We start from the raw sequence: 20,581 nt of genomic DNA on the forward strand, positions 1-20,581 counted from the left end.
GTTTCTTCCAGAGCTGGAATCTGGAAGAATTTCTGGGCTTTCCTGCTTTGAGGGAGAGATCAGGCTAGGTGCATTGCCAATTTGCTGCTGAAGCTCTGATTAGGTTCTACTTTGATCTGATCAAATGAGATTTAATCAATGCTGGTACTTTAAGTCAGTTTGCAACTATTTAGTTGCTCTTTTTAGTGGTAATACTAGTAATGGTAAAACTTAGTGCTTCTAGGATGAGAGTAAGCAGCCTGAAGAATGGTATCTTGGGCTCTTCTGATTCAAGCCCTACGGCTCATTGGCAGGTCATCAGAGGAAACATCTATCTATCTGTCCATTCATTCAAGAAGTATTTATTTGGTGCCTATGTGCCAGACACCGTGGGGAAAACAAGACACATGGGCTATTATTGCCTCTTGGAAGGAACTAAGCTGTTTGGATTTTGACAAATCCCTTTCTCTGGGCCTCAATTCCTCGACCTGTTCAGAAATGTGCGCTCACAGTGGTCCTAGATATCTTAGATTCAGGTTCCATTTTCATTTCTTTCCTGTTCTGCGGCCATCTGCAAGTTAATTTGATCTCCTTGAACCTCAGTTTCCTCATCTGTAAAATGAAGATGATACAACTCGTTTCATCAGGTTGTACTGAGGCTGGAAAATATAGTCTTAACTACTGACGCATCGTGTGCTCAGCCTAGTGTGGCTGCTACCGCGAGCACCTGCGGACTCCTAGGGCGGGCACCAGCCCGGGACCCCTGACAGGGTGTTCATTAGGGCGTGGCTAAGCCCCGGGAGGGGGAAAGCGTTAGGATTTATAAAGCCAGAGTCTGGCGCGCTGGCCTCATTCCGTCTTGAACTAGACCCTGGAGAGGTCTTCCAGGCTTGGGCTCAGCACGCGAGCACCGGGAGCTGGGGTGCCGGCGGCGGAGGCGCATACGGCCCGAGCAGCCCCCAGCCCTCAGCGCGCACACCTGAAGTCGGGGCGCGAGGCGTGAGTGGCCGCTGGGTGGGCGCTGGGGACCCGGCCCTGGGGGCGGAGCCTGTGGCCCGCCGCCCCCCGCACACCCCAGCCGAGGCCCGGAAGGGGCCAGGCGCGCTTCCGTCTCCGCCGGGGATGCACGGAGGGCGGAGCTGCGGCCCGAGGACGCGACGCGAGCCCAGTTCCGGCGAGGAGGCCGCGCCAGTGACAGCAATGGCGGCGGAGTCGGCGCTCCAAGTTGTGGAGAAGCTGCAGGCGCGCCTGGTCGCGAACCCCGACCCTAAGAAGGTGAGCGAGGGGGCGGCGCGTAGCGGGGTGGGCGTTGGGACGGTGCGGGCCCCGTAACGGTCGCGGCCCGGGCGCGGCGGGGTTCGGGGACTGGGACCCTGAGCCAGGCCCCACGGGGCTGGGGTCGTGAAGTTCGCGGCCATTGGCCGCTGCTCGCGCGCTGGGACCCAGTGCGTCGGGACGCGGGGCCCCGGTCGCTCCCCCTCCCTCACGGGCCCGGGACGGGGGCGCGCCCGGTGTGGACACCGCGTGCCCAGCGCTTCCTCCCAGAGGCGCTCCCGTGGCGTCCCGAGCCAGCTGTTTCCTGCAGGAGAGCGCGCCCGGGGCGGGAGGGCGCTGGCCACCGCCTCGCTGGCCGCCCGGTGCCTGCGCTGGTGTCCGGCTCCCCGCGGAGCGGCGCGGACTCACCAGCGGGTGCGTGTTCGCTGGGAGGAGACCGGGCGCCCGAACGCTGCGGAGCCTGTGCTCGTGGTGTCGTCCGCGCCGCTCGGAGACGCGGTTACTGCTCTCCGGCTGGATATCAGGACGTGGACCTTTCGCTTTCTCAGTGAATCCCTTTCAAAACAGAATAAAGCCTCACGTCCCCTAGGCGTACTCCTGAAAACTTAAGTTGAAATTGAAAAAGAGGCGTGGGCCCGGGGTTGGAAGTTGCAGCTAGGTTTCCTTTTGACGATTAATAGGAAGGTAAAAGCTACCGTTTCTCGTTGTTCGAATGATGGGCAACTATTTTTAATTGTAGTTAACTAGTTTTTGTTGTTTATTGTACAAACTGAACATTAAGTTAAAAGCGTTCTTGTACCTTTCCGTCTTTCTGTCACTCCTCCGTGGTCTCCAGGAGACAGTCTGGTGGTTGTCAGTATTATTTGTTTTCTTTGAGACCAGTCTTGCTCTGGTCGCCCAGGCTGGAGTGCAGTGGCGAGATCTCGGCTCCCTGCAACCTCCGCCTCCTGGGTTCAAGCAGTTCTCTGCCTCAGCCTCCCCAGTAGCTGGGATTATAGGCGCCCGCCACCACGCCTGGCTAATTTTTGTATTTTTAGTAGAGACGGGATTTCACTGGGTTGGCCAGGCTGGTGTTGAACTCGGCTGTCAGGATTTTTTAAGTGGAAATACAACACTACGTGTTTGGCATTCTCCGTCATCATTCTGGCCGGGGCGGGCAGTTCTTGGAGTTGGAGCTCAGTCCTGGTGGAAGAGGAAGTCGTGAAGGGAGCGCTAGGGCCGTGGGGGAATGGCTTTGCTGAGCCTCTTCCTCACCTGCTGTTTCCTAGGACTAACCTGAAAGGCTAAGGTACCAGGCTGAAAGTCAGTGCTCAGAAGATACCAATCGTCGTTCTTCGGGTTTTTGTTTTTTTTTTTTTTCTTGAAGAGCCACTTTCTCTTTACCTTGTTCTAGCCTGTTGGAGGTAGGGTTTCTCCAATTCCAAAGGCCATATACAGCCTCTCACCATCAGACCACTTTTTAAGGCTTCTCATTCATACCTAGCTCGAAGATTCACTTCAGGAAGCCATTTTAGTTACAAATCTGGGAAAACTTAAAATGCTTTCATTGTGCCATATTTTCTGTTGCAGCTTCAGTACCGTACCTAGTGGTCAGGCATGCTTACAAGTTTCTTTTTACAGTAACCCCTTGTGGACGTCTAATAAATGGTCATTATTTTAGTACTAGTTTGTTTTCCTAAACACTGTAAGATCTGTGACTGACGTTTGATACCTTAAAGCAATGCCATATAATAACTACCTCCATTTGTTCTTTATTTCTGTCAGATAAAAATGTTCTATGTAGTGTCTACAGTCTTTTTTTTTTTTTTTAACTAGAATTTAGATTTGGAAGTAGTTTTTCTATTGGTTGATTTGCATGAAATATAAAATTAGGAAAAGGCTTATTCCACCTTAACCTAGTTGAATTATTAAGGTTTTTTTTTTTTTTTTTTTTTTTTTTTGAGGATTTGGGCTTTTTCTAGATAAAAAATCACCCTGAACTTCTAGCTTTGCATTGTGAAGTGATCATTATGAAGATGAGAAAATGTTGGGAGATCATTTTTGCAAAGGGCATAATAGTTGACTTTGAGAAATGAGTTAACTGAAGAGGGAAAATTGCAAGCTGGCATGTTGGCCTTGTTCCTTTCAACATTCTGATAACCTAACAAGCTCCTACAGGTTGTATGTGAAATTGCACGATGATTATATAGCACTGTTGAATTTGCAACCAGATCTTGTTTTCAAACCATTATTAGCCAAGGGTTTGATTCCACACGTATGTTCATGGATTTTCTGGTATTAGACATTGCCGTAACTCTGTTTTCACTTTTTCCTCTATCATCTTGGCTCACTTGAGGGAGAAGGTATCAGCAGGCTAGGGCCACTTGGTTTCTGTTTTTATGTTTCATAGTTCATGGCTGATAAAAGTTACCTGTCCTTAGGCCGAGTACAGTGGCTCACACCTGTAATCCCAGCACTTTGGGAGGCTGAGGTGGGTGGATCACCTGAGATCAGGAGTGTGAGACCAGCCTGGCCAACATGGTGAAATCCCGTCTCTACTAAAAGTACGAAAATTAGCTGGGTGTGGTGGCAGGCACCTGTAATCCCAGCTACTCGGGAGACTGAGGCAGGAGAATCGCTCAAACCCGGGAGGCAGAGGTTGCAGTGAGCTGAGATCGCGCCATTGCACTCCAGCATGCGCAACAAGAGCGAAACTGTCTCAAAAAAAGAAAAGAAAAGAAAAATTAAAAAACCTGCACACACAGTGTTGGCCGGGCGCCATGGCTCACATTTGTAATCACAGCACTTTGAGAGGCCAAGGCGGGTGGATCATGTGAGGTCAAGAGTTCGAGACCAGCCTGGCCAACATGATGAAACCCCGTCTCTACTAAAAATACAAAAATTAGTTGGTCATGGTGGTGGGTGCCTGTAATCCCAGGTACTTGGGAGGCTAAGGCAGGAGAATCGCTTGAACCCAGGAGGCGGAGGTTGCTGTGAGCCGAGATGGCACCATTACACTCCAGCCTGGGCAACAAAAGCAAAACTCCAACCCCCCCCCCCCAAAAAATAGTTAACTTATCCTGTCTTATATTCTGACTGTGAAAACTACCAAGAACATTTTGATGGCAGGTGACATTAAAAATATTTTTTGCTTTTTTGGGTTGAAGGATTGTGCAGGGGACAACTGAGATGCCTAAACATGCACCCCGCAAATGTTTGATATTTCTCAATTGCCTGTTACCAGTTCTTACAAGCTCTACAATTGGTACCTTGTTTGGTAACAGCAAGTTTCGATCCACCTGAGGATGCCCAATGTGCCTTTGTCTTGTTATTGCTTTGTTCTTTCTTGAAATTTACTGAAAATAGAGGGGTTGTGAAGTCCTTTTTTCTCTTGTGTTAGACTAAATGAGTCTGAAAATCTTGAGGGTTTTAGTTTTATCTGCTTTTAAATCACCCCTGCGAACCCAAAGTAAAGCAGAAAGACAGCATTTGTTCTTCCAGTTAGTGCTAGGCTTTGAGGTAAACACACCCACAGTGATTCCAGCCTCATCCTTATATGTTGGCTTTGTAGAGGTCCTGGGACACCTTTGTCCCCTTGGTGACCTCCTTTACTATGTGGGTTCTGAACTGTCTAATGACATCACAGGAGGAGTTTTTCTGCTTTCTTGCAAGTATGCTAAGAAGTATATGAGCTGCCGCTCTATTTTCTTTTCCTAAGGACAGTGTTCTGATGTTGGATGCTTCTCCTGGCTTTATTTACTGTAGTAGACACATTTGACTTTCCATCTTGTTAAGCAAGTTACCTAACCTGATTGGGCTCAGTTGCAATATCTGTAAAATGGGGAGAATAACATCCACTTTATAGAGTTGGTTAGTGGGGATGAAATGCAGTAATACATGTGAGAACTTAGTGTAGTAGCTGACACACAGTAGATGGTATGTGAATGTTCCCAACCTACTCCTTCCAACAGTGGCATTATGAGAGAACCACTTGTTTTTGACCTTTTCAGTGATTTCAAATTTTCCTTTAAGTGAAGGAATTGGCATTATTAGTCTTTGCACCCATAGTTTGGGTGGCAAGAAACACAAAATTTTTCCTGAGTTGATGTTGGTGGTGATAGGATTTGAAGTGGAGGATAATTTTCACTCAACTATGAAGGTGAAACTCCCTAGATATGCCACTTGGCCTCTTACTTGATCTCAAACAAGATTATCACATGGTATCCAATTGCTCTGTCTGGTGTAATGATTGAAGCAGAATGACCAGAAAAACAGACTTGTTACTCCACCTAATAGCAATATGGCATACCAATTACAGCCTGGTGTTACATGGTAAAAGAGCAGATCTTGTTATATAGTATTTAAATGTAAAGGTAACCACAGTTATCTATTTTAAACTACTTGTACTTTGAAGCACTCCTTGTATGGTGAGTATGTTTAGATACACATAGACATTTCCTAGAGAAAGGTGTGGCCAGTCATGACTTTTGTTAGAGATAGAGCAAGTAGGAATTGGCTGAGGAATATCTGGTTGAAGATCAAGGGCAGAACGTTGAAAGCTGTCAGTCGATGAATGAAATGATAAGTATTTAGTGAGCTTTCATATTGTTCTAGACACTATGACTAAGGACTGCAGATGGTTTGTCTCAATGAATCCTCATAGTTTGTGAAGTAGAGACAGAACCAAGTTCCTGTTTTACAGATGAAGTAACTGAAGTTTGGGGATGTTTTTGACTTATTCAAGATCTCCCATCAAGGAGTGACAAAGCCAGACTGTGAAGCCTGTCTCTGACTCCCGAACTCCATCTTAACAGATCTGCTATACTGATTTTGACCTAGTTTTAGGGACTATAGGAAGGAAATGTGGTCAAACCCAGATCACTTTTCTAATCTACCCAGGCATTTTGTGTCCACCGTTAACATCAAAGCTGTGATTCTGGCAATTCAAAATGGTTCTTGGCTTTAGACTTATACAGAAGAAAACAATTCTGTTAAACACTGTGGTCCTTCTAGAAACACGATGGTCTTTTCCTGTAGAGGCCTTTTCTTCCTTTTACCTCCTCCGTGCCAGGTCCGTGGGTAATTCTTCTAAAACTGGTAGCTTTCTTATAAATTTTATCAAAACTAGGGCAAAAATGATAGTTGTTGATGGCTTTTATCAGAGTTGGTAAGTTTTGATTCTCTTCTCTACATCTTATTTCCCCTTGGTGTAGCACAGTGGTTGAAAGCAGGGAATCTGAAGCCACAGACCTAAGTGAATCTTGCCCCACTTGCATCTTGGGACAAGAAACGTAACTTTGATGAGCCTATTTTCACACTTGTAAAATAGGGATATTACTTATTACTATAAATAGGGATAATACTTATACTCATTACTGTAAATGGTTAGCACTAAGCACTTAATAATCAGATATTCTTAAAGTGAATATGACTATTGAAATTAATATTTTCTTTGCAGCTATTGAAATATTTGAAGAAACTCTCCACCCTGCCTATTACAGTAGACATTCTTGCGGTAAGAACTGTGTGACTTTAAGTATTATATAATGATATCCCATTCCCTTCTCACTGGAGAGTGTGTAGAGTAAGGTTACAAGTATGGGCTTTGGAAGTGAAAGAAACCAGACACAAAAGGCAACATATTGTCTGATTCCATTTATATGAAATGTCCAGAACAGGCAAATCCATAGACAGAAAGCAGATTAGTGGTTGCCAGGGGCTAGAAGAATTGGGAGGAACAGGATTTCTTTTTAGGGTAATGTAAATGTTCTGGAATCAGATGGTTATAATGGTTATACAATATTGTGAATGTTCTGGAAACCACTGAATTATGTACTTTAGTTAAAATGGTGAATATTGTTACCTGACTTTATTTCAAAATTAGAATTAAAAGAACATTGACTTTGCCATCAACTAGTCCCAGATTCAAATCTGAGTTCTGTGACTTTAGCCTGCTCCTATTGTAAAATGGGTCTGATTCCTGCCTCACAGAGTTATTGTAAAGACTGATTCAGAACTGTATGCAAAGCTCTTATCTTAGTGCCTAACACCTGCCCTAATCACTGTTGTTACCATTAAAGTTCTACAAGTGTTTTTTCCTTCTCTGAACTTGGTACGCTTTGCTACTATGTGTCATTAGAGATTTGGGGCATAGGCACAAAGTAATTTAGTGTTAAGATTTGCAGGGTTATGTTTTAGGAAGGAAGTATTGCTTGTTGAGTTTCTCAAAGCAGGAGGCCTTATTTCTTTAGGAAAACGTTAGCCTAGTTCCAGACCCCTCTAACCATTACTTTGTCAAATTTTAGGAGACTGGGGTTGGGAAAACAGTAAATAGCTTGCGAAAGCACGAGCATGTTGGAAGCTTTGCCAGGGACCTAGTGGCCCAGTGGAAGAAGCTGGTTCCTGTGGAAAGGTAAGAACATTTCTCTTTAGGTTTGGTCAATTTCATGGTTAAATTGGGTTACCTGAAGTATTTACAGATAGAAAAGGTTTTCTTTATTATTTCTCTTTTGCCTTCTAAAACTGTTTTGCCTCAATTATAAAAATAATCTATGATCATTGTAGAATATTAGAAAATATTAAAAACAAAAATCAAAATTTCCTATTTCTATCATGCAAAGACAAACGTTATGAACATTTTAAGTTTCTTTCTAACCGCTCCTTAAATGGCATTTTTTTTTAGTTGTGAACTAGATAATGAGCAGCCCCCATTTTATATAACAAACATGTCCCCATGTTTTAAAAAATCTTCACATTTTCATGTATATGAGATATTTGATCTTTGCATCTTGTAGTTAAACTCACCATTTCTCATTTGGGTTTTCCCGGTTTTAAGACTTGAGTATCTTTAAGCACAACCCACTTACCTTCTTCTTAAGACCTTGTTGTTTCTAACTCTGCATCTTCACTTCTTTGGTGAGTTCAGGTTCTGTGACTTTGTCCCTCAGTAAGCAAGATTTAGACCTCCTTTGTCTGCTTTTTGTTTTATTTTAGAAATGCTGAGCCTGATGAACAGGACTTTGAGAAGAGCAGTTCCCGAAAGCGCCCTCGGGATGCCCTGCAGAAGGAGGAGGAGATGGAGGGGGTCTACCAAGAAACCTGGAAAGCCACGGGGAGCCGATCCTATAGCCCTGACCACAGGCAGAAGAAACATAGGAAACTCTCAGAGCTTGAGAGACCTCACAAAGTGTCCCATGGTCATGAGAGGAGAGACGAGAGAAAGAGGTGTCACAGAATGTCACCAACTTACTCTTCAGACCCTGAGTCTTCTGATTACGGCCACGTTCAATCCCCTCCATCTTGTACCAGTCCTCATCAGATGTACGTCGACCACTACAGATCCCTGGAGGAGGACCAGGAGCCCATTATTTCACACCAGAAGCCTGGGAAAGGCCACAGCAATGCCTTTCAGGACAGACTGGGGGCCAGCCAAGAACGACACCTGGGTGAACCCCATGGGAAAGGGGTTGTGAGTCAAAACAAGGAGCACAAATCTTCCCACAGGGACAGACGCCCCGTGGATGCCAAGAGTGATGAGAAGGCCTCTGTGGTGAGCAGAGAGAAATCACACAAGGCCCTCTCCAAAGAGGAGAACCGAAGGCCACCCTCAGGGGACAGTGCAAGGGAGAAACCGCCCTCTAGTGGTGTAAAGAAAGAGAAGGACAGAGAGGGCAGCAGCCTGAAGAAGAAGTATTTGCCTCCCTCAGAGGCTGCTTCAGACAACCACCTGAAAAAGCCAAAGCACAGAGACCCGGAGAAAGCCAAATTGGACAAAAGCAAGCAAGGTCTGGACAGCTTCGACACAGGAAAAGGAGCAGGAGACCTGTTGCCCAAGGTAAAAGAGAAGAGTTCTAACAACCTAAAGACTCCAGAAGGGAAAGTCAAAACTAATTCGGATAGAAAGTCACTGGGCTCCCTCCCTAAAGTTGAGGAGACAGATATGGAGGATGAATTCGAGCAGCCAACCATGTCTTTCGAATCCTACCTCAGCTATGACCAGCCCCGGAAGAAAAAGAAAAAGATTGTGAAAACTTCAGCCACAGCACTTGGAGATAAAGGACTTAAAAAAAATGACTCTAAAAGCACTAGTAAAAACTTGGACTCAGTTCAGAAATTACCCAAGGTGAACAAAACCAAGTCAGAGAAGCTGCAGCCGGCTGGAGCTGATTCAGCCAAGCTGAGAAAGGTAACCCCTTCAGCCCCTTGGCGGCTTCCCACCCAGAGCACCTGGCCCTGCAGAGCTCAGAGGATTGCCCTGCCACTATTTTCCTTAGCTTGCTTTTAGGGAGCCTGTTGAATTTCAGCTTGCGGTAATTTCCTCTGGGCCTTACTGGTTGTCAGGGTACATTGTACCCCAAATAAGAATTTTCTGCGTTATTCTCTTGTGATGGGCCCATCTGTATTTATTTCCTGACTGAGGTGGTGTCAGGCATGACTGTGGCCCCCTCCAGCCTAGATCTTCCTATGCAGGGTGTCTAGTTAATGCTCCTGGGAATAGAGTGTAGGAAAGAGAGCTGTGCTCATACTCCCTGACTCTTCACCCATGGGTCTGTCCCCCACAGGTGCCCGATGTGTTGCCGGTGTTGCCAGACCTCCCGTTACCCGCAATACAGGCCAATTACCGTCCACTGCCTTCCCTCGAGCTGATATCCTCCTTCCAGCCAAAGCGAAAAGGTAATTTTCTATATCTTCTTTTTCTTAATGGGAAAAAGATTTAAAAATTCATTCAAGGTAGGGTGCAGTGGCTCAAACCTATAATTCCAGCACTTTGGGAGGCTGAGGCAGGAGGATTGCTTGTGGCCAAGAGTTCTAAACCGACCGGGCGTGGTGGCTCACTCCTGTAATCCCAGCACTTTGGGAGGCCGAGGCAGGTGGGTCCCCTTAGGTAAGAAGTTCGAGACCAGCCCGGCCAACATGGTGAAACCCTGTCTCTACTAAAAATACAAAAATTATCCAGGCATGGTAGCGCGTGCCTGTGATCCCAGCTACTCCCGAAGCTGAGGCAGGCAAATCACTTGAACCTAGGAGGCGGCGGTTACAGTGGGCTGAAATTGTGCTATTGCACTCAAGCCTGGGTAACAAGAGCGAAACTCCATTTCAAAAAAAAAAAAAAAAAAAGAGTTCTAAACCCTAAACCACCCTGGTCAATACAGCAAGATGCTGTCTCTACAAGAGAAAAAAAAATAGCCAGGCGTGGTGGCACATCCCAGGTACTCGGTAGACTGAGGTGGGAGGAACACTTGAGTCCAGGAGTTCAAGGCTGCAGTGAGCTATGCACTCTAGCTTGAGTGACAGAGCAAGACTGTTTGAAAACAAACAAAAAAACTTGTATCACCATAACATCAGATTTTTGATGCATTTCCTAAGTGCATAGATTCTGAAGTTTGATGGCGTGGGTTTGAATCCTAACTCTGGTTTCTGTAAGTTATATGACCTTGAGAAATACCTTAATTTCTATGGACCTTAGTTGTATATATTGTGTAAATGGGAGTTATGATGGTATCTGTCCCATAGGGCTCAGTTTAGTGAATTCAGAAGTGATGCCTTTTCGCTCTGAGTTTATCACATAGTAATTGTTCAGCAAATTGCTGCTGCTGTTATTAGCAGTCCTTTATCCTATGTGTTATAGGATTTTTGTCTGAAAGAAAAAAATGTCTAATTTTCATAGAAAAAGAAGTAGAAGCCACATAAGGGTCTGTCAGCAGGAGACTAACAGATAAATCATGGTTCATTTACACAGTGGCATCCTATGCCATCGTAAAAAAAAAAAAAATGTGGAAAGTCTATGCATTGACATGGAATGATCTCTCAGATGTGGCAAATGAAAAAAAGCAGTGTATGTAGTGAGTATGTTATTAATTGATTAATTGGTTTAAAAGGAATAAGAGACATTTGCCTTTTTTTTTTTCTTCTGTGTGTTGAGAGTCTTGCTCTGTTGCCCAGGCTGGAGTACAGTAGCTCAATCTTGGCTCACTGCAGCCTCTACCTCCTAGGTTCAAGCAATCCCTCTGCCTTAGCCTCCTGAGTAGCTGGGACTACAGGTGCATGTTGGGCAGGCTGGTCTCGAACTCTTGACCTCAGATGATTCGTCTGCCTTGGCCTCCCAAAGTGCTGGGATTACAGGAGCTTATTTTTAAATTCTCTAGAAGGATCTACAAGAATCTGTAGTGTGGATTGCCATTGGGAAAGGGAAGTGGGAGGCTGAGGGGGGTAGAAGAAGAGTTTTCACTGGATCACTTAGGGCCTTTTGTAATTCCCTTTTGTGTTTTTCTTGCCCTATAGCATTCTCTTCACCCCAGGAAGAAGAAGAAGCTGGATTTACTGGGCGCAGAATGAATTCCAAGATGCAGGTGTATTCTGGTTCCAAGTGTGCCTATCTCCCTAAAATGATGACCTTGCACCAGCAATGCATCCGAGTACTTAAAAACAACATCGATTGTAAGTCACATGCTTCTCTCTAGCCCTCATGCACATTGTAGCACTTGGACCTTATCACTGGGTGGCTTGGCTACTACTCAGTGCTTTTACCTTTGATTTCTCTGCAGCAATCTTTGAAGTGGGAGGAGTCCCATACTCTGTTCTTGAACCCGTTTTGGAGAGGTGTACACCTGATCAGCTATATCGCATAGAGGAATACAATCATGTGAGTATTCTGTTTGGGTGGGAAGAGGGCAGTTTTCTGGCTTGTACCTCCAGAAATAGCTTTGTCCCTGTGACTCCGCTGTGGCTGAAGGGCAGATCAGTGGTCAGAGCATTGTTGTGGGCCTTTAAACAAGCATGTTATTAGCACTTGCTCCTGGCACCTTAAGTGGGCCTCTTTGGCTAGGATCAAGGTGGGATTCAAAGGGAGAAGAAAAACACTTTTAACACCTCCCTTGAGCTTGCCTAGTCATGAAGGTCAAGGGAGAATTCTGGCAGCAGAGCAGCTGGGACCCAGGGTGAGTAAAGCACTTTGTGTTGACACTGACATCTGGTGATTGACTGGATGTCTCTTAAGAGACATCACGATCTATCCAGAAATCCTCCTTAGGATATGGGTATACACATTTGATTGCATCAGCTATCTCTCTTTAATTCTGAGAGTTCAATGACCTAACATCTTTTTTTTTTTTTTTTTTTTTTTTTTTTTTTTTGAGACAGGCTCTACCTCTGTTGCTTAGACTCTGCAGTATAGTAGCCTAATCATGGCTCACTGCATCCTTGAACTCCTGGGCTTAAGTGACCCTCCCAAGTAGCTGGGACTACAGGCACATACCACCACTCCTGGCTAATACTTTTATTTTTCAGAGAGATGGACTCTCAGACTCCTGGCCTCAAGTGATGTCCCATCTTGGCCTCCCGAAGTGCTGGGATTACAGGCATGAGCCACTGCGTCTAGCCAATAACTTAACACCCTTCTTAGGTTGCCCCCTGCCATCACAGTTCAGCATAGTGTTGAGAAGTACCTGATTGGACTTGATCACAGTTCTACCCTTTGCTGATTTTCTAAAGGAAAAGACTGATCTTAAACACTAATTTTTGTGATATCCTGTCACAGCCACCAAAAGCAACTAGCATAGTGCCTCACACTTAGTATTTTTAAAATTTAGTGAGTTATTTTTTCCTAGAATTGTGGTATTTAACATACTACTACGATAAAGACCAAAAAATTATTAGGAAACTGGTCACTCCTAGGTAATTAATCAGAAAAAGATATGGGGCTGGGCGTGGTGACACACGCCTGTAATCCCAGCACTTTGGGAAGCTAAGGTGGGCGGATCACTTGAGGTCAGGAGTTTGAGGCCAGCCTGGCCGACATGGCGATACCCCGTCTCTACTAAAAATATAAAAAATTAGCTGGGCATGGTGGTAAGCACCTGTAGTCCTGGCTACTTGGGAGGCTGAGGCACAAGAATCGCTTGAACCCAGGAGGCAAGGGTTGCAGTGAGCCGAAATTGCACCACTGCACTCCAGTCTACATGACAGAGCAAGGCTCTGTCTCAAAAAAAAAAGATAGTGCTTGTACATAAAAGTGCTTGTACATAAATGATGTCCTGGTTCTGGTTTCAGGTATTAATTGAAGAAACAGATCAATTATGGAAAGTTCACTGTCACCGAGACTTTAAGGAAGAAAGACCCGAAGAGTATGAGTCGTGGCGAGAGATGTACCTGCGGCTTCAGGATGCCCGAGAGCAGCGGCTACGAGTACTAACAAAGAATATCCAATTCGCACATGCCAATAAGCCCAAAGGTAACAGAGACGGGAGAGCTGGGGTAGAACTGGCAGGATGAGTGTTCTGGTCAATAGCGGGGTCTTGGTGGGCTTGGCTGGTGTGGGACTGCTCGCCCCTATATCAGGTAGCAGGGTGAGTATTTCTTCTGCCACAGCCCATGCTACCCTATAGTGGGGTTTCAGGGCAGTGGAAAAGCCCGTGGATTATTTAAATAACAGTAGCATCTCTGCTCAAGAAGGCAGATGTTCATCTCCATAATTCCACAGGCCGACAAGCAAAGATGGCCTTTGTCAACTCTGTGGCCAAGCCACCTCGTGACGTCCGGAGGAGGCAGGAAAAGTTTGGAACGGGAGGAGCAGCTGTCCCTGAGAAAATCAAGTAAGATCTGTGTTCTTTTTTTTTTTTTTTTTTTTTTTTTTGAGACTGAGTCTCGCTCTGTCGCCCAGGCTGGACTGCAGTGGCGCTTTCTCGGCTCACTGCAAGCTCCGCCTCCCGGGTTCATGCCATTCTCCTGCCTCAGCCTCCCGAGTAGCTGGGACTACAGGTGCCCGCCACCTCGCCCGGCTAGTTTTTTGTATTCTTTTTAGTAGAGACGGGGTTTCACCATGTTAGCCAGGATGGTCTCGATCTCCTGACCTCATGATCCGCCCGTCTCGGCCTCCCAAAGATCTGTGTTCTTACCTGGCTTTTGTGTGCTATCAACCCTTAAGAGGTAGCCATAGCGGCAGGAAGCAAATTGCTTTTGGTGAAAGCCAGGCAGTGCAGACGGTGGACTCTGGAGGCAGACCTCATCAGCTCAGCACTTCCCTCACCTCCCTCAGCCTCTGCTTCTTGGACTGCAGTGCAAGGTGATAATTTCTCCTGCCCTAGGGTAGTCAAGATTAAATGGAGAGCAAAGCCTGGCTTATGGGAAACATTCCTTTATGCTCCCCCTTTTCTCATCTAAACAAAAAACACATTTCTGCAATGACTGTTATTTTGTCTAAGCCACATTAGCATTTTCAAAATATAGATTTATACCAAAACAGTGAAAAGTTAGTTGAGATTATCATTTATTCTGAAAGGATAATGCAGACATCTCTGAGCCACCACCAGAATCCAGGGTGCTAGGTCCACTGGTCAAAGCCACAAACGGGGTGAGTCATCCTCACACTGGCCGGCTTCAGGCTCTTCATGCTCAGGGCAGAATTCTTGTGCTCATGACTAACCAGTGTTGTCCTGTGTTGCAGGATTAAGCCAGCCCCGTACCCCACGGCAAGCAGCCATGCTTCCGCCAGTAGCAACAGCTTTAACCCCAGCCCCGAGGAGCCGGCCTATGATGGCCCAAGCACCAGCAGTGCCCACTTGGCACCAGTGGTCAGCAGCACTGTTTCCTATGATCCTAGGAAACCCACTGTGAAGAGTAAGTAACTTGGAGTTCCTGCTCAAATATTTCAGAACTAGTTTTTAACTCTCAATGTCATTATTCACTGCATTACATTTTGTGGATTGCATGTTGCATGTGCGTGATGCCTTGCACATAGCTGGTCTGAATGTCAGTCCCTCCTTCCCTCTGCTTTGTCCATAGTGCACTGTATCTCTTAAATAATTATAGTTGAGTCCAGGTGCAGTGGCTCATGCCTGTAATCCCAGCACTCTGGCAGGCTGAGGCAGGAGGATCCCTTGAACCCAGGAGTTCAAGACCAGCCTGGGCAACATAACGAGACCCTCTCTCTACAAAATTTAAAAATTGGGCATAGTGGTACATGTCTGTAGTCCCAACTACTCAGGAGACTGAGGTAAGAGGATCACTTGAGCCTGGGAGGTCGAGGCTTCAGTCAGCCTAGATCATACCACTGCACTCTGGCCTGGGTGACAGACGCTGTCTCTTTTTTTTTTTTTTTTTGAGACGGAGTCTTGCTCTGTCACCCAGGCTAGAGTGCAGTGGCACGATCTCAGCTCACTGCAAGCTCCGCCTTCTGGGTTCACACCATTTTTCTGCCTCAGCCTCCTGAGTAGCTGGGACTATAGGTGCCCACCACCACACCTGCCTAATTTTTTCTATTTTTTAGTGGAGACAGGGTTTCACCGTGTTAGCCAGGATGGTCTCAATCTCTTGACCTCGTGATCCGCCTGCCTCAGCCTCCCAAAGTACTGGGATTACAGGCGTGAGCCACCATGCCCAGTTGGGTCTTCCAAATATTTATTCTTTATATCTAGTTGCGTCTATTTTGTATTTTGTTAACTTTATTACCATAGACTATCCCCAGTATCCTAAGGGGATGTCCTAACTTAAGTCTTATTCTGTATTAATTGCAGAGCGTATGGGAGGGCAGGAGTCCTGGCTTGAGCAGCAGCTATGCTCAGATTAACCATTCAGGAGGCAGGCTGGCCCTCCTTAGGTAGTACTTGCAGAGCCACCTTAAACCTGTTTCTACACTGGACAGATTAGGGGTAGACGGGCTGTTTACTGGTTTGGCTATTTGTGAGGCAAAGTTATGTCCGAGTATGGCCTTTAGAGTCTGGCAAAGGCCAGGGCGCAGTGGTTCACACACACCTGTCATCCCAGCATTTTGGGAGGCTGGGGTAGGAGGATGCTTGAGCGCAGGAGATTGAGACCAGCCTGAGCAACATAGTGAGACCCTGACTTTACAGAAAATAAAAAAAATTAGCCAGGCATGCTGGCATACTCCTGTAGTCCCAGCTACTCTGGAGCCTAGGAGGTAGAGGCTACAGTGTGCTGATTGTGCCACTGCACCCTAGCCAGGGTGACAGAGTGAGACCCTTTCTTTAAAAAAATAACAAGAAAGTCTGACAAAGATTGAATTGTAATTCTGTACCTTACTGTACAACCATGGGCAAGTTGGCCAGGCTCTCTGAGCCTTGGTGCAGATAGTTAGAGAGTGGTTATTATGCCCCTGGCAGGTCCTCTGAAAGTGTCCGCTCTGTGCTGCTGCTTTTATTGCATTGTAAACAGAGGAGATAGTTACTACTTGTATCTCTGCCTGGTGGTGCACAGCCAAGAGTAGCAGAGCTGGCTTTGACTGTAAACCACTGGGGGTGTGTCTAAGCCGCCATAGATCTGAGACAGCTGCCTTGTTTCTCTTTTCACAGAAATTGCCCCAATGATGGCCAAGACAATTAAAGCTTTCAAGAACAGATTCTCCCGACGATAAACTGAGGACTTGCCTTGGAAATGGAATCTGGGGAGGCAAGAATACAAGGAAAGTGGGGGTTGGGGAATGGAATTCTACAGGGAACTGGAGTCTTGCTTTGTGGATCCTTTTGGTCTCCGAGTCCTGCAGTCTGCAGGTGCTGCCCCTGGGAACCTGCGTGCCACAGCCCCACCTCCCTGCCTGGAGCACACTTCAGAATTCTGAAGAAGATGTGAAGCCTCTGTCTCACTGAGGATTTTAAAGGTCAATTATACTTTTGTTGTTCATTAGCATCTTTGTAAACTATAAGACATAGTTTTAATTAATAAATATTGCCCCCAGATTGTATTTATATTACCCCCTAGGTTTGTTTTTGTTTTTGTTTTTTGTCCTCTACCACACATTTAGCCTTTTATCTTCCAGGTCCTTATTAAAATCAGATGAAAGCCTAGTGAAAGCCATTCTTCTGCCCCAGCTCAGCTCTCCTGAGTGGACTCTGGTCCACACAGAGGACTGGGCATCTCCAGAGCCTGCACAGTACCTGCTGCACATAGGGCGAGGAGTGAGCACCAGACCGCCCATCCCCAAGGGAGCCTCAGTGGGGCGACAGGGCACGGTGGACTCCACCTTAGGCCCTCCCCAGTGTCGCTGCGCCTTCCTGTGCAGGAGCATCTCTTTCTTACTCACTAGTATTTATTGAGGGAGGTGCTCTGTAGGTCTGGAGCCTTTCCCTCATCCTTTTTGTGAGTCCCTACCTTTTTGGTTTTTTTTCTTTGAGGCTCACTAGAGGACACAGAACCTTGGGAGACTGATTTGCACAGAACTCTCCACTTCCCACTTTTACAATTTCCAGTATCTGATTGAAAATTTTTGGGTTTCCCCCCAGTCCCCTTCCCTATCTTTCCTTCTCCTCAACAGCATGAAGGAAAAACAAACACATGGCAGGGCTTTTTGTAGCCCTGAATGCAACTTTAGACATTTAAAAGCCAGCACTTTAATCTCTTGTTCTCTGTGAATCACTATGAGAAGGGAATGGTTTTTAAAGCTGTAATGCTATGTTGGAAATTGGTTTGTTTTGCCTTTTATTTAAAAGGTAAGATCATGTGATTGGAAGAACAAAACTGTTGGCTTGGGAAGAGAACTTTGCCGCTGAAGCGTTTTCTACCTTCTGTTTAAGGCAGGATTTGGAGGGAAGGACCAGCTTAGGGAGAGTGTCTGAGCCACAGCGTCAGGATGGGGCAAACTACATGGGATCCATCAAGTTCTAGTTGAACAGGAGCAAGATCAGAACTTAGGAGGGCAATGTCAGCTCCCTTGTTGGCTGTCAAGGAACATCGATCTAGTAGAAACCCACTTGGTTGTGACCCAGGTGGAGGTAGATGCCATACATTTGAGATGTGCGTCCTTAAGGAACCTGACATGCAGACTGAGGGGATGGTAAATGTGACAGCCTGACAAGTTTTCTCAAAGCCCAAGATACAGAGCCAGTGTTTTCTGTAACTGGAGACCTCAGTTAGGCCAACTTTGAATTCCAGAGCAATGTAGGAAGTGTGTTCAGCAGAAACTCGACATTGTTCAGTGTGAATTGCTGTGCAGGGTGCCTATTGTGACAGGACACAAACGTTACTGTGTTTTAATTTGCTATATTTTTGAATTGGGTAAAGCATTACTTCTCTTGGTCACTTGTACACCATTCCACCCCTATCCCTAGCCTGGCCCCCCAAATCTAATATTAGGAAGCCTCTTACCTGAAACCAAATGAACATTTGGGTCAGGTATCAGATGTCTGCTGCCTAGAATAGCTTTTTCTAGGTGTCTACCACCTTGAATTTGTCTCTTAACTGTGTTCAAGTCTTTGTCATTGAAACCAGTTTTTCGTATCTTAGATTCAGTTGTGTATGATTTAATTTCCATTAGGAGTCTTTAGGCAGGGAGGGAAGAAAAGGCAGATTTGTTCATATCAATGTCAGTATCCATTTTGGCATATAAAGATTTTTGATGAACCCTGTTTGCATAGAGCCAGATCTTTTCCCCTCCCCCAAGAGTATCTACATCAGGGATATGACTTGGTGCGAAGAGTCGGGGCAAGAGGAAAAACCCAATTTCTAAATGACCTCCTTGCCCAGCTTACTAAAATGACTGCAGAGCAGACACAGGATGAATTTGAACCTTTGGTCTCATTTATGGGAAAACTTGTGCAATTTTTCTTCTGTGCTACACTACATACAAATCACCAAATTACAGATTACTCCTTTGATCCTTGGTGTACTGAGCAGTTTCTTTGGGGCTTTTTCTTTCTGGGAAGCGGGAGGGAAAGGAGCAAGGTGTCATCCTGCTCTTCATTTGTATTTTGGTCCCAAAATGTAAATACAATTTTCTATGTTACTTTTTTGTGGTAACTACCGAGATGAATATTTTAATTAGATAAGTTATATGAAAAGGAAAATTCCATGTCTAAATAAAAAACAAAAAACTCCATATACTGTGTCTTCCTTACTTACAGTGTCAGTGAAAAGAAGTTAGAAAATGCCTGATTCTTGGACTGTTTAAGGCAGAGACTTTTTTTTTTCTTTTAAAGACAGTGTCTGGCTCTGTCTCCCAGGCTGGAGTGCAGTGGCGCGATCTCTGCTCACTGCAAGCTCCGCCTCCCAGGTTCACGCCATTCTCCTGCCTCAGCCTCCCGAGTGGCTCGGACTATAGGCGCCCGCCATCACGCCTGGCTAATTTTTTGTATTTTTAGTAGAGACAGGGTTTCACCGTGTTAGCCAGGATGGTCTCGATCTCCTGACCTCGTGATCCGCCCTCCTTGGCCTCCCAAAGTGCTGGGATTACAGGTGTGAGCCACCGCGCCTGGCCAGAGACTTTTTTTTTGAGATGGAGTTTCGCTCTTGTTGCCTAGGCCGATGTCTGGAGGAGGTGATCTCGGCTCACCGCAACCTCCTAAGGCAGAGATTTTAATCATCATCCTTGGGCTGGGCCTTAAACGATGCCTAATTTCTGTTGGTAACATAGTAGGACGAGGAAAGAGGAATTTCAGGGGGAAAGAATTCTGTCAGCAAAGGGAGGGAACTCAGCATTTGTAGGGAATAGGCACTGTCCCTTGTTATACTTGGAACCCTGGTAACCCCATCTTAAAATCAGAAACTGGTTCAAAGGGGTGAAATGGGGCCAGGCATGGTGGCTCATACCTATAATCCCAACACTTTGAAGGGCGGGGGCAGGAGGATTGCTTGAGCCCAAGAGTTCAAGACCACCCTGAGCAACATATTGAGGCCCTGTCTCTTAAAAGATTAAAAATTAGCCGGGTGTGATGGTGCACCTATAGTCCCGGCTACGTGGGAGGCTAAGGTGGGAGGATCACTTGAGCTTGGGAGGTCAAGGCTACAGTGATCTGTGGTTATGCCACTGCACCCCAGTCTAAGTGACAGAGCAAGACTAGCCTGGCAACATGGCAGAACCCATCTCTCTTTTTTTTTTTTTGGTCTCAAAACGGGTAGGGGGTCAGGGGGTACTGTGGCTCATGCCTGTAATCCCAGGACTTTGGGAGGCCAAGGTGGGTGGATTGCTGGAGTTCAGGAGTTGGAGGCCGGCCTCGGCAACATGGCAAAACCCTATCTCTACAAAAGATACAAAAAAAAATTAGCTGGGTGTGGTGGCACACACCTTTAGTCCCAGTCACTTGGGAGTCTGAGGTGGGAGGATGGTTTGAGCCCAGGAGGTTGAGCCATGATTGCCACTGCACTCCAGCGTGGGCGACAGAGCAAGACCCTGTCTCCCCCCCCCCAAAAAAAAAAAAAACGGGGGGGTCGCGGGGGGAGGAGTGAAAGTAACATGACCAAGTTGCATAGCTAATAAAGTGGCAAAAGGAAGGATTTAACACCATGATTCTCTGACTGCAAGGTTTGTGCCACTCTACCTTTCAGTTTCCAGGGGCTGTGAGGGCCCAGTAGGTCTCAGCTTACACAGGCGTTCTAATGAGAACAGAAGGAACATGAATGCAGC

The 20,581-nt window shown here is 46.0% G+C and overlaps 1 protein-coding gene across 2 annotated transcripts; it reads left to right on the forward strand.

The window, feature by feature from the left end:
* The first annotated feature begins 978 nt into the window (after positions 1 to 978).
* Positions 979 to 19,057, forward strand: ELOA (elongin A). Of its 2 annotated transcripts, XM_010355765.2 has the most exons (11): positions 979 to 1,254; positions 6,692 to 6,748; positions 7,539 to 7,645; positions 8,227 to 9,418; positions 9,795 to 9,906; positions 11,515 to 11,670; positions 11,778 to 11,875; positions 13,282 to 13,462; positions 13,712 to 13,823; positions 14,675 to 14,847; positions 16,539 to 19,057. In XM_010355765.2, the coding sequence occupies exons 1-11, from the start codon at positions 1,102 to 1,104 to the stop codon at positions 16,598 to 16,600; spliced, it is 2,403 nt and encodes an 800-aa protein (XP_010354067.1). In that variant the 5' UTR covers positions 979 to 1,101; the 3' UTR covers positions 16,601 to 19,057. The 2 variants fall into 2 exon arrangements, with proteins under 2 accessions (XP_010354067.1, XP_030769064.1); XM_030913204.1 differs by lacking the exon at positions 13,712 to 13,823.
* The last annotated feature ends 1,524 nt before the right edge of the window (positions 19,058 to 20,581 follow it).

This window comes from Rhinopithecus roxellana, chromosome 12, assembly GCF_007565055.1.
Source record: "Rhinopithecus roxellana isolate Shanxi Qingling chromosome 12, ASM756505v1, whole genome shotgun sequence".
Lineage (NCBI taxonomy): Eukaryota > Metazoa > Chordata > Mammalia > Primates > Cercopithecidae > Rhinopithecus > Rhinopithecus roxellana.

Coding starts and splice junctions, on each gene's coding strand:
- ELOA (XM_010355765.2), top strand. CDS start 1,102: ATGCACGGAGGGCGGAGCTGCGGCCCGAGGACGCGACGCGAGCCCAGT. Junction 1,255..6,691: donor CGAACCCCGACCCTAAGAAG/GTGAGCGAGGGG, acceptor TTTTCTTTGCAG/CTATTGAAATATTTGAAGAA. Junction 9,907..11,514: donor CTTCCAGCCAAAGCGAAAAG/GTAATTTTCTAT, acceptor CTTGCCCTATAG/CATTCTCTTCACCCCAGGAA.